The sequence below is a fragment of the Globicephala melas genome, chromosome 15, assembly GCF_963455315.2.
Source record: "Globicephala melas chromosome 15, mGloMel1.2, whole genome shotgun sequence".
Taxonomy (NCBI): Eukaryota; Metazoa; Chordata; class Mammalia; order Artiodactyla; family Delphinidae; genus Globicephala; species Globicephala melas.
The window spans coordinates 56,627,888-56,641,709 of record NC_083328.1 but is presented as its reverse complement, the minus strand read 5'-3'; the positions used below and the strand labels follow the sequence as shown (position 1 = coordinate 56,641,709).

The following is a 13,822-nucleotide window of genomic DNA, read 5'->3' as shown; positions in this document are numbered from 1 at the left end:
CTGGACCAAAACTGGACAAGTGGTAATTTCTTAAAACTGAATTGCAGTGTGGAATCTGAAATGATCCTAATGAACTTTTAGAACTTGTTAAGTTAAAACTGGTTTTCTATGGGACTTCCCTGGCGGTCCAATGGCTAAGACTCCACGCTTCCACTGCAGAGGGCATGGGTTCGATCCCTGGTCAGGGAACTAAGATACCACATGCCGTGTGGCATGGCCAAAAATAAAAAAAAATTTTTTAATTGGTTTTCTTGTACTTTAAATAGATCTTTAACCCATGCATGATTTTGTAACATTCGGAAAATATTGGTTCACTGAATTATGCAGGTCTTCCAGATGTCGATATATTTCATTATATGAAATTTAAAACATCACCGTAGTTAAAAATCACCATCAATCTCATCAGAAAATTTTAAGTATTGGGAAGTTGTATCTGGGTGGTAGGTACAAATTTTCCAAAACTCATTATTGCTTGAAAGCTTATATTTTCTTTGGCAACAAATACAGGCTTGCTTTGTTCATTTTCAAGAAAATATCTACCAGATATCCAAGTCTAAATAACCATAGTTTTTACCTCTTGGACCTCCTAAAAGGGCCTCAGGGACCCTGGCATTGTGTGGACCATACTCTGAGAACTGCTGCTCTAAGGAGCTGTCTGCCCTTGCCCTTTCTACCAGTTCACTCCCATCTGATGTCCTTCTCCACTGTTGCTCTGAGTGTGCTGTCAGTGGTTGCTCCACCTCAGCCTAAGCATAAAACTAAGCAAAAAACTTCAAATCCTCCATTTCCTTATCCACATATTCAGCCTGTCAGTAAGTTCTATCAGTTTTCCCCTCAAGAATATCTCCCCAATCCTCTTCATCTTCAACTCTACAGTTATTTTAAGAACCACCAGACATCCTCTCTTTCCTGGGCCACTGTAATAGCCTTGAAATTGGCCTCCGGTTTTTACCTTTGCCCCTTGCCCACCTCTCACTCACTTCTTATCTTATTCCTTCTGTTTGCTATGTTTCAGACATGCTGATTTTCTTCACGTTGCTTGGACACATCAACTTCTAAAGTCTAAAACTTTAAGACTGTTATTCTATCTGCCTGAAACATTGTCCCCCCAGACTTTTCACATGGCTTATCTCTCGCCATTCTGATCTTTTCCAAAACTTTCTGGGGTATCTCCCCACCACCTGTTGTACTACTACATCACATTCCTTTAATTTCTTCCCAGTATTCATCACCATGTGAGTTAACTTGTTTATGTATTTATTTAATTGTTTGGTTAGACAAGAAGTATGGGGTAGATGAAAGGTTCAGGCTGGAGACATATAGTTAGGAATCACCAGTATATAGATGGTGTTGATATTACCAAGAACTTTTGGAGTAGAGTCTTTGGCCTAAAGCCAGGTTGGAGAGTGAAAAGGTGAGTGGGATGTGAGGAAATGGAGAAAACCGAAGTCTCCTGAGGAGTTTCAGAGGAGAAAGGGATAGGTCTGATAGTAGCTGGAAGGAGAGTTGGGATTTAAAGTTTTTTGTGTTTTGTTGTTTTTTGTAAAATATGTGATACTTAAAGAGATTTAAGTCTGGACTTGGAAGTTTCAGATGAGACGGAGATGTTAAATATTTGAGAGATGGAAGGAAAAGTAGGTAGATGTATCTATTTTAGAAAGTGGGAATTTGAGAAATTTTTGTCTGAGTGCTGAGCATAAGCAGGGAGGTGGGACTGGGTGGTCTGAAATAGAAATTGAGAACTAGTAGTAGGACTGCTGGCAGAATCGAAGCACCAGTATTGGAACCAGCCTACCCAATGTTGTGACTTTCTCCAGCATGGCTTGGTTTTCTCTATACCAGGGCTTCTTCCAGGGAGTTCCATGAAAAGGCAGAGGGGCAGGTGAGTTTAGAGGATTGGCAGGTGTGTTTGTAAAATGAGGTAGTATGAAATCTTAAGTTGATAAGAAAGGCTGATGGATTGGTAAAGAATAGCCACTGTATAGACTATAAGGCCCAAAGATGCATAGACCATGTCTATTTTGTTTACCATTGCATATTTAGTGGTCTCTAGCACATAGAAAGTACTAAGGAAATCTTTGACAAGTGAAGGAGTACTGATTACATACTATTAATTTCTTCTTTATATATAAATTCTTTAAAAATCTATATTTTTTTCTCAAATGTTTTATAGTGATTATGATTATTATAAATTACTTTTTTCTGTTCTTTTCAGGCCAAATAGAATAATGAGACTTCGTTTCAATCATTTTGCTACAGAGTGTAGTTGGGACCATTTATATGTTTATGATGGGGACTCAATTTACGCACCTCTAGTTGCTGCCTTTAGGTAAGCTCAGTCATATAAATACTGGTTAACCATTGTTTGATTTCTGCATTTATGTATCTCCTAGATTGTATTCTTACTGGATTCACCTTTTTTATCACTTAAAACATTTACTTCATGGAAAGAGTACTAGTTATGGAGTCCTATCACTTGTGTGCTAGTCCTAACTTGGTTTCCTGTAGCTTCTGGGTGAGTTTTTGGGCAGAGTACTTGACCTCTCTTTTTAGTTTCCTGATCTATAAAGTTGTGATAGTAGTATCAAATTTACCTACTTCTTGTGGTGGTGGTGAAGTTTACATCTAAAAATGTTTTGTGAGCAATATATCGAATATATTATTTCTGTGAAAAATTAAATCAGGAAACATGTTTATCTTGATCCTTGTTGTGTTCTTCATTGCATAGGCATTCAGGAGTTATTTGTTGAATTCAGATATAGCTCTGTGTGTGTGTGTGTGTGTGTGTGTGTGTGTGTGTGTGATGTGTAATTATGTATATACCTTAATATGGGTGAGGGAAAAGTTTTGGAAGAGTATACATAAAATGAACAGTGGTTACCTGTGGAGAATGAGGAACATTCCAGTTACGTGTTGTGATTTTTTTTCTACAGTATATTCTGTGTTTGTTGTTAAACAGCTTAACACCAAATACATGGGGTGCTCTGAATTGTTTTGACATTTTACTTTTTATTAACAGTAAGTAGCTGTGTTGTTTATTATATTTTTGACCACATGCAAATTCAAAACTTTTATTTTTCTTCCTTTTACTTGATAGAGGATTTTTTAAATATATTTTTTCTAAAATGCGTATCCTTAGAGAGTCATAGTTGTCAGCTGACTTTCTGGATTTCTTTCCCTCAAATATTTGATTTCCCTGACTTTAAAAGAAATCAATTTAACAAATATTTTTTGTATTCCTCACATGGGGCTGGTTGATGTCTCTTGTAGGTGAGGAGATAACAGAGAGAGAACAGAACATGAGGAGGCAAAGGACAGCTGAGATCAGGGAACTAATGTGCCCTTGTATTTCTCCACTCCCTTTGGCTTAGAAATCTCTGCAACATGTCTTTGAACTGAGAACCAAGGCCATTTTCTGGGTTTTAGAGATTCACTTAGAGGGCCAAAGAACAGCATGGATAGGCCATGCTAAGCATCAAAATATTGGCTACATGTTGGGCATATACATCTTTATGCCAGAATTGGACTCATACCTTGTCTTATAGCAAGAGGCACCCCAAACTTTAACACAGCACAAAAACTGTCTGTAGTATGATGTTATCATGATAATAGTACTTGTTGGAGGTTTACTTGATACTGCATTTGTTAATCAAAACTCATGGAGTCCTCTCTTTATGTGCCAGGCACTTTGAATCAGCTTGCCAATAGCCCTGTGGGAACATCTGCCAAGAGGGTATGCATAACCCTGTAGTTCACCCAGACTGTGTATTTAATGAGCAGACATGTGAACCAACAGCAACCACAAAACAAGCAGAAGGGTATAACTGTTTTAGTCAGTGACTTTTGAGAGAAGCCACAGTATATGTACAGACAACAGGAGGATTTTTAAGCTTCTATAAAAAAGTTTATTTACTGAAATGTATAAATTAATGCATTGATTGTGTTAAAATTTAACCTATGACATAATTGAGTGTGCATTTTCTAAAATCATAGTGAGATAATGTATGTTTAATAATTGAAATTTACCTGAAACACAGAACCCCTGAAGCATTGATGTGCGGAAGAATTTGAAAATAACTGTTTAGGTCATAAGGCAATGTCACAAGATGGGGAGCTGAGGAGTGCTGTTGGGTCAGGAGGACTTTGGATAGAGGAATCAACCCAGTGGTGATGTGCTGGGGGCCCAGAGTGGAGTGAGCCTGGCGGCAGATAGTTCAGCCAAATAAAGAAAAAGAGAGCCACACAGGATTCAGAAGATTTGGACTTTTAATCTGCGTTCTGCCCAAGGCTCTGCATGAGTCTGAATAGTTCATTTAAGCACTCTAGTCCTCATCTTCTGAAGCCTAAAATGAAGGTGTTGTACTGTGTTTTCTCTGGGTGTATTGCAGTCCATGAAGTTTAATTTGACTCTGAACTGGTTGATCACATTATCTTTTATATGCTGAAATTCTGAATAAAATCTGTTTAACAAACAGAGTTCCATTACTGGACAAATTTGAGAACCACTAGAGCAAGTCTCTTCCAGCTGCACAACATTATGACTTTGTGGTGCATTCACTTCAACAAATGCATAAGTGCAGCACCTTTGTGGAGTACCTGCTCGCTCTGCTCAGATCTGTTGGTAGGGAGATGCAGAGGTGGTAGTGGTGATAGAGCAGGGAGAATAGTTTTCCTCTCTGAGGAAATTCTTATTCCTTCTAGAGGTTTTTGTTGTTATTTTTAAGAAAGTCAAATACTGGTGAGACATTTGTTTAGGCTGTGATGCAGAGCTGTTAGAGGAAGTCTTGTGAAAGCGGGAGTCAGCCTGTCCAGCACCCCATGGAAATCGTGGTCAGTTTGTGGCAGGTAATCAAAGGCAGGCACCTCTTTTGTGGCTGTGGACCCTCCTTCACCACTCAGAAGTATAGATGCTGTTTGGACCCATCCCCAGGCTCCTAACCCTGACTTTAAAAATCTGGCTTACCTTCCACATCTGCCTGTCCTTGCGTGTATAGTTTTGCAAGGAGAGAGGTGTGTCAAACTGAGGATTTGCCAACTATGTAAACTTAACATAGTGTAGTTGGGAAAGTCAGACTGTGCCCCAGGTCTGTTCAGAGAGCCTATATCTGTCTGGGACAGTTATGTTGAATTAAGACAGTATCTTTAGTTCAGCTATTTTCAGAAATGGTTCTAAACAATGGTACTCTGTGTTTACAATATAAGATTATGAAGAACCCCAGGGCAAGCAGTTCTTGATTTTCTCAAGTTGAACAGCTGGCTGCAGCCTAAACTGAGCCTGCATTTATTTACCTGCCTAGGGGCAGGGGACAGGGTGGTGGAGGCAGCTCAGGGTGACAGTTGAACGGCAAGCCTGCAGCATCACTTTCTCACCCACACACTTTCTATTGCCTTGCACACTGGGTTGAGGTTTATATTCATTTATTCTGTACAAAGTTTATTTTTGTCATAAACCAGTTGTTTTATTTTCACACTGGGAAAAAACACATTCTGAAGCTGTCACAAGTTTTTGAAGTGAAAAGAAGCAAATGCCTAAGTCTCTCTGACAGTAGGGAAGCTGATCCCCTTTCTCCAGCAACGTGGTCATCTAGTGCAGGTGGCCCTCCCACTCCTTCTGACTCTCCATTCTTTCTCCCTCCACCCATTCTGCCATTCGTTCTATACATTTAAATGTCCCCACCATATAAATAATAAATACCATTTGCTATCTCTTATTGAGCACCTACTAGTGTGAGATGCTATTTAAGCCCTTCACATGCTTTAACATTTCTCATTACATTGCTGTGAGGTAGATAGGATTTCTTTCATTGTGCTTTTGAGGAAGCTAAGGCTCAGAGATGTCAGTGACATGCACAGGCTTGTGGAACAAGAATTGGAGCTCACGTCTCTGACCCTGAAGCTCATGCTAAGATAACAAAGAGTGTCCTACATGTGACTGAGTCCCCCAGTCCTTTACTGTGCCAGTATTTCTTACGGCAAGATTGCTTTTGACATACGTGTTTCTAGGTGGCCCTGCTCTTGCAAGTACTTACCCCTCATCATTTTAGGGGATTCTGGTATATAAAACTGATGAAAGCATGATGATGGTTGAAACCTTCATTTAGGTCTGTGATCAAATGTCATTTCTTCCAAGAGTCCTTCCCTAAATGCCCTTTCTAAAGTAGCACTTTCTGTTCTTTTACTCTGTTTTATTTCCCTTCATAGTATTTACCTCTACCTGGCATTATATATACACACCTGTGGGCCAGGGGTTGGGGGTTCGTATCTAGGCTTATTCTTTCTCTGGCATGAACTCCAGTAAAGGCAGAGACGTCTTCACTGTTGTATTCCTGGTACCTAGAACAGTGCCTCACTTGTAGTAAGTACTTAGTATTTGTTAGTTGAATGCATAGTAGAAAATGCTTCACCGTTTTGCAACCCCTAGTTCTGCCTGCATATTAAAAACTTGTTGAATGAAAATCCCATCCCTTCTTCCTCCTCACACCCTGCTTATATGCTCTTCCACTCATTTTTATATGCACTTGTATAAATACACATAAATGTACACATATACTAGGCCCATCGTCTTGCAGCTTGTTTTTATTCCTACTCATCAGAATGCCTTGATGAGCGCCTTGTCAGTCCTGCAGACCTAACGTATGTAATGACTCATTCATCCAGCTCCCAGATGACCATTTAGGTGGTTTTCAACCTGTTCTCATTCTGAATAGTGCTGCGGTGAGGATTCTTATATATTTGTGTATGTGAGCAAGTGTTTCTTCTACTAAGAAATAGAATTGCTAGGTCATAATGAATGAGCATTTGAGATAGTCATCAGCCCAAAAGTATGTGCTTTAGGAAAGAAAAGAGGCCCGTGTGGCTGGGGTTGAGCCAGTGAAAGGAAGAGAGTACAGATCTTCCTTGGCTTATGATGGGGTTATGTCCTGATAAACCCATTGTATGTTAAAAATATTGTAAGTTGAAATGCATTTAATACACCTCACCTACCGAACATCATAGCTTAGCCTAGCCCACCTTAAATGTGCTCAGAACACTTACATTAGCCTACAGTTGGGCAAAGTCATCGAACACAAAGCCTATTTTATAATGTTGAATATCTCATGTAATTTTGAATACTGAAAGTGAAAAACAGAAAGGTTGTCTGGGTACAGAGTGGTTGTACATGTATTGGTTGTTTACCCTTGTGATCGTGTGGCTGACTGGGAGCTACAGCTTTGTGCTGGTGCCCAGCATCGTGAGAGAGTATCAACAGCATATCGCTAGCCTGGGAAAAGGTCAAAATTCTAAGTACAGTTTCTACTGAATGTGTATCCCTTTTGTACCATTGTAAAGTCAAAAAATTGTAGGTCAAAAAACTGTAAGTCAAAAAATTGTAAGTCGAACCATTGTAAGTCGGGGACCATCTGTAATACATGAGACGTTTGTTCATCGGATGGGATTGTGTGTGTGGAACAGATTGCACAGGGCCTGGTAAGGAGTTAGGCTTTAACTGAGTGAGATGATGGTGGTACTGAACAATAACTGGGCAAAAGATAGGAGCATATGAAGAAAAGCAAAAGATGCAAGTAAACATAGGAAAAATGATTAACCTCAGGAGTATAAGAGAAGCTCAAAACCACAGGTTAAAAAAATCACTTTCACATATTAAATTAGCAAAACTAAAGTAGGACTGGTAATTCTCCTTGTTGGCGGGGTTAGGTGGGATGGACCCTTTCATTCTCTATCGGTGGGATTTCAAGTCACCATCTCTCTTCTGGAAAGCAAATTGGTATATGGATTAAGAGCCTTAAAGCCATCATTTAGACCCTTTGACTCGGTAATTCTTTCTCTTTGTAGACACCCAACAGATACTGTTGTGGGCTGAGCTCTGAGTAAGGTTCTAAAAGTTCTGAGGGAGCTCTTAGAGACATAGAAATGCTTATGGTATATTACCTGTAAAATAGAATATGATATGTAACATGGTATCAATTAAACAAAGAAAGTACATCAGAATGCTAATAGTATTGGGATGATGGATGTTTGTATATCAAACTTTTATTTCTATTTTTACTTTTCATGTCTTTCAATGGTATATGTTTGGTATCCATGAACTCATAAAGTTTGTTACTTTCTGTGATTGTGGAGGTTTACTCAGTTTTTCAAAGGAGTATTATAAAATGTTTTACTTAAAAAAAAAAAGAATAGGGTCGTCGGTTTCAAATCTCATTTAAAATATAACCTAGGGGCTTCACTGGTGGCGCAGTGGTTGAGAGTCCACCTGCCGATGCAGGGGACACGGGTTCGTGCCCCGGTCAGGGAAGATCCCACATGCTGCGGAGCGGCTGGGCCCGTGAGCCATGGCCGCTGAGCCTGCGCGTCCGGAGCCTGTGCTCCACAACGGGAGAGGCCACAACAGTGAGAGACCCGCGTACCGCAAAAAAAAAAAAAAAAAAATATATATATATATAACCTAGAATAGAGAAGAGCTTAGCAAAAGATTCAGATCTGTTCCTGTGCATTTATCACAGGAATTTGGCCCTCTTCCTATAAGTGGCTTTTTAAATTACAAGGGTGAAATCCAGTTGAATTTGTGTTCTGTCACCATGTGATGTGTCTGTGATTATGCTTCCCTTTATAAGACATGTGTTTTCATTTCAGTGGCCTCATTGTTCCTGAGAGAGATGGCAACGAGACTGTCCCAGAGGTCGTTGCCACATCAGGTTATGCCCTGCTGCATTTTTTTAGTGATGCTGCTTATAATTTGACTGGATTTAATATCACTTACAAGTAAGATATTTAAGTCTAATATTTGTGATTTTTTTCAGAAGACTGTATACTTTGTTTTAACAATAATAATGACTAACATATTGAGGGTTTACAATGTGCCAGGCATTATGCTAAGCAGTTTGCATGCATTTTCTCATTTAAAGTTCTTTTAAAAACTCAGTTACAGCCACTGTTTTTCTACTTCTTTTATAAATGAGGCAAGTGGCAGGAAAAGGTAAAGTAAATTGTCAAAGCAGTGGGACCAGAGTTGCAACCCAGGTCTTGCTGCTGTTGAGCGTCTCCTGGAAAAGAGGGGCATTATCCATTCCTGCCAATGGATAAAAACTTTGGAGGAGTTTGCTAAGTACAATTTAACAAATATTAGTAGTTTTCATGTACTCAGTAGTTGGCCCATTGATGACAACTTAGTTGAGGTTACAAAGGAAATGTAGACAGACAGACTCTGGGCAGCTTTTGGAATTTGTTGCAGTAGGAGAGAAGCTAACTTCTGTCTTTACCTTTTTTTCCTAAGAAATGTTTATTTTCAGAAGTAGTTAAATTCATAAAATGCCATAAGCAGGGGGTCTGTGATAAAGAACTTCTGTGGCCCACAAAACCTAAAATATATATTATCTGGCCTTTTACGCAATACGTTTGACAACTCCTGGTATAGCTGATAACCCCCATGTGTAACCTTTATACTGGGTTCTTTTTCTTGCCCATTTTCTCAGAATCTCAGTAGTCTTTCAACCCTAGTTAAAGCCATCTTTATCTTGATTGGTATGGTGATTCAGATTTTCAGGTACCCAAGGTTTGTGACTTAGCAGCCTGGGCAGCTCATCACAAGCCTGGGTTTGAAAAGTAGGCATATGCATTTATTATATTATATTATAACATAGATTATAAAAATACTATATACACATACTTATAAAATATTATTATAAATGTATCGTGAACTGACGTTAGGGTGTAGGTGTGAATGTTAATTAGCTTGTTTTGTAACTGATTCCTGATTTTCTGGCATGCTTTGCTACAAAATTCCTTTTTAGTTTTCTTTACACTCTTACAGTATCTTGCTAATCCTGTTATCCCCCCTTTTTAAAATCAGAATTATGTCTTTTCAAAGTGTTGTCAATATCATTGTCACGTTACTATGCAACACTTTATGGTTAAACTCATGTATTAAGTTAAACTACCCCTCCCTTTTCTTGCATCTGAGATGGGTAGATAAACTTGCTAAGGAATTTAATACACACCAATCTGAGCAATAATCTTAAGCAAATTCTGTAAACTTTTAGAGACTATCCAGAGGAATGAGGATGGTAGTGTATTGTTTGCAATTTGTTTTATCCTTTTCTTCTCCAGCCTTGCTAGCATGCATTTGGCAATTTTATAATGCTCACCATTTGTGGGCTACCAAGAATTAGGATAGTCATCCTGTCCTTAAGGAGCTAAGCCTGGATATTTTGCAAGAATCTCTTCTCTTCTTGTAATCTCTTTAACTGTCTCTTCTTATGAGAATCCAACAGGTTTAATTTGATTTTATTACTTGCCCTAGTTCTGCAGGGTTGAGTGATCCCATTTAGGCTAAATGGTAAGTACTGCAATTACGCTTGTGAATGAACTGGCTAGACAGTAAGATTTCTTAAGCCTTGTGTAGGAGGAAGTTCTGCTAAGTTAATCAAAATGTTGCTTTGTGTTGATTTAATTTCCCCCCACTATTTTTATAGTTTTGACATGTGTCCGAATAATTGCTCAGGCCGAGGAGAATGTAAGATCAGTAATAGCAGCAACACTGTTCAATGTGAATGTTCTGAAAACTGGAAAGGTGAAGCATGTGACATCCCTCACTGTGTAAATAACTGTGGTTTTCCTCATCGAGGCATCTGCAATTCAAGTGATGTCAGAGGATGCTCCTGCTTCTCAGAGTGGCAGGGTAGGAACTTCTTTGTTTCTTTTTTTTTCTTTCAATTTACAGAATGTTTCTAGTTTAATAAGTTGTAGATTGACTTTATTCCTAATATCTGTACCATTTATGTTAATCAAATATCAGGAAGCGTTTAAATTTTCATATCTCTTTATTCAGCTTCTTACAAATCTTTGAATTCATAGATGTATGGTTGTGGTCTCTAGAGATGTGGAGCAGTTTAACAGTCTTTGCAGTTCATTCATGAATTTAGAGAACTTGGTCTCAGCCATAAGACATAGAGAACCAAGCTGGGAGGTGGAACAAGAGCTGACAATAATGGTCTCTCCACAGAAACTTTCAATAAATTCAGAGAAAATTGGGGTTGATTATACAGTAGAATCCTAAAGCAGTCAGTTATTGGAATTATCTGCAGATACAGATTATTAAAGAAGCCCTTTAGCAAATTCTTCAAGGGGTGGGTGATAGCAGCTGTTACTGATTTAGTTTTTTGGGTTTTTTTTTAATACATTTACCCCTTTCTTGAACACATTTATTTTGAATTTCCAGAAATGTGCTTGTTTAGATGCTTTAGTTTGTTCGGTTTGGCTGACATTGAGCAGTTAAATAATTGAAGTATTTGACTACCTACCACTTAGCAAATGTTGGAGCAGAAGCCAAACCTCTCAAAAAAGGAGTTTCTTGATTTTGGAAATGGATGGTTTGTAATACTCCCAGGACTAGTCTTTACATTTTAGCTCTAAAGTTTTTTTTGTTTTTTTTTTTCAAAAATTTATTTATTTTTGGCTGTGTTGGGTCTTCCTGGCTGCATGTGAACTTTCTCTAGTTGAGACAAGTGGGAGCTACTCTTTGTTGCGTTGCGCAGGCTTCTCATTACAGTGACTTCTCTTATTGCGGAGCACAGGCTCTAGGTGCGCGGGCTCAGTAGTTGTGGCGCACGAGCTTAGTTGCTCCACGGCACGTGGGATCCTCCTGGAGCAGGGATCGAACCCATGTCCCCTGCATTGGCAGGCAGATTCTTAACCACTGCACCACCAGGGAAGTCCCTAAAGTTTTTCATTTGAATTAATAATTCCTTTGTACACTCTTTCCTCTGAGAGCTGCTTAAGCAAGTATTTCATTACTAAAAAATCCTAACCTAGATATGGTCAGGTCTTCATTAGAAAGTATGTGATTTTGAATTTTATTAGAGATTACCCTTGGTCACTACCTTTGAGTAAATTGAAAGCACAAATTAAAGGGATATGTCTGATATTTAGATGCTAAAGGAAAGACTGTAAATATTCTTTAGATAATTTGTTGTATTTAGATGATTCAAACTTGAAACGCAATAGTTTTCTTTTTTTTTTTGTCCTTGCTGCACTGCATGTGGGAATCTTAGTTCCCCTGACCAGGGATTGAACCCAGGCCCCCTGCAGTGGAAGTGCAGAGCACTGACCACTGGACTCCCAGGGAATTCCTGAATTGCAGTAATTTTAAAGCTGCATTTTGTGAAGCTAATTTATTATGTTTTATTAGGTCCTGGATGTTCAGTTCCTGTACCAGCTAACCAGTCATTTTGGACACAAGAGGAATATTCTAACCTAAAGCTCCCCAGAGCCTCTCACAAAGCTGTGGTCAATGGAAATATAATGTGGGTTGTTGGAGGATATATGTTCAACCACTCAGATTACAACATGGTTCTAGCGTAAGTTGTTTTAAAAATTTTTACAAGAAGCTTACTTTTCCATTTTGAAAATATTTAAAGTAGAGATAAGCAAAAAGAAAAGAAATCATTAGTAATTGCATTCCTGAAGAAAATCTCTGTTAGTATTTTAGTAGTTGTATTCTAGACTTTTGGGGACATATTCTTAGTTTTTGAAATTGGGAGCCACAAAGAATTCATTGCTGTAATAAAGAACAATTCATCTTTTCCAGACACTGTCTCTCAGATTTTGTGTTAGATATATATAATAGGTTCTATATAAATAGGGGATTGCTTTGCCTCTTAATTTAATTAACATTTCTATAGGTTAAACGGCTTGCATTTATAGTTTGCTAGTGGAAATTATGCCATTCTTTAATACTTCCCAGGGTTCAAGGTCTTTTGCTGGTTCCATGCTGCTCATCCTGAAGGGAGAGTATGTTTTCACAGTGGAATTAGCTATGGAGTTTGACTTTGGGGAGAAATTTTTGAACACCTACTGTTGTGCTGATTTTGTGCCCTGGAAAGTTTTTCTAAACATTTTCTACTAATGAAGATTGTCAAAAATCAGCATCTGTTCTTTAAGGAATTCTGGAAATATGGCAGTAATAGTATAGTTTCTGAATCCCCCAAACATAGTCACTAAAGCACAGAGAACAACTAGGATAGCAAAATAAAAAACACATGGATAATATCTATAACAAACTTGGTCAGAAGGCATCCACACAAATAGGTGGGGTTAAACCATTGACAGCTACAAGACCTTTGTGCTATCAGTATCTATGTAGGAGTAAGCAAAGGGGAGCGGTGGGCCCACCAGCAGTAAACCCAAAGACCCGCTGGAAAGCTCAGCAAGCTGCTTTGAGAACAGCAGCTGGAATTGGGAAGATTTTGCATGTTCTAGTAGTGGGGATGAGCTCAAGGGATCTGTAGTAGGATCTGAAGGTGCTGGAACAGTTTGTGCCTTATTAACTTTCAAAAAACCAGCCAAAGACTCTTTGTAGGAGAAAGTCCCACACTGAAGAAAAGCTGCTGGGAATAGAATTCAAATTGAACAGGACAGGGACAGCAGAGAAAGAAAGTCCAGATAACAGTCTGAGAGGGGAACAGAGCTAGGAGATCTCAAGTAAGGTGCCAAATAGTTGGACACTACACTACAACAGAAGAGGAGCTAGTGAGCTGAGAAGCTAGAAAAACTAGCTAAATCAAGCATCTCCTATAAGGGTTCAGGAAAATTTTTTTTAAATTACAAAAAAATTAAATTAAAAAAATTAAAATTTAGCAACAGAAAAAATATCAAGGTCAAATCTCATAGAAAGTTATTATAAAAAAGAAGAGAATAAGTAGAATAATACCCCTTCAATGTGAAAGCATAATAGAAAAACTGACAAAAATTATAACTTAGTATTCCAAAGTAAGCTAACATACAATAAGAAAATGATAATATACATGAAAGAACAATATAACCA

At 38.4% G+C, this 13,822-nt stretch overlaps 1 protein-coding gene across 3 annotated transcripts in view; it reads left to right on the top strand.

Annotated features, from left to right (window-relative positions):
• ATRN (attractin) overlaps positions 1 to 13,822 on the top strand; it is a 172,207-nt gene that overhangs the window by 49,391 nt on the left and 108,994 nt on the right. For all 3 annotated transcript variants that reach the window (XM_070043803.1, XM_030847508.3, XM_030847509.2), the window contains exons 3-6: positions 2,216 to 2,329; positions 8,635 to 8,763; positions 10,473 to 10,678; positions 12,188 to 12,356. In XM_070043803.1, the coding sequence (XP_069899904.1) occupies positions 2,216 to 2,329; positions 8,635 to 8,763; positions 10,473 to 10,678; positions 12,188 to 12,356 (618 nt within the window). The remainder of the gene's footprint in view (positions 1 to 2,215; positions 2,330 to 8,634; positions 8,764 to 10,472; positions 10,679 to 12,187; positions 12,357 to 13,822) is intronic.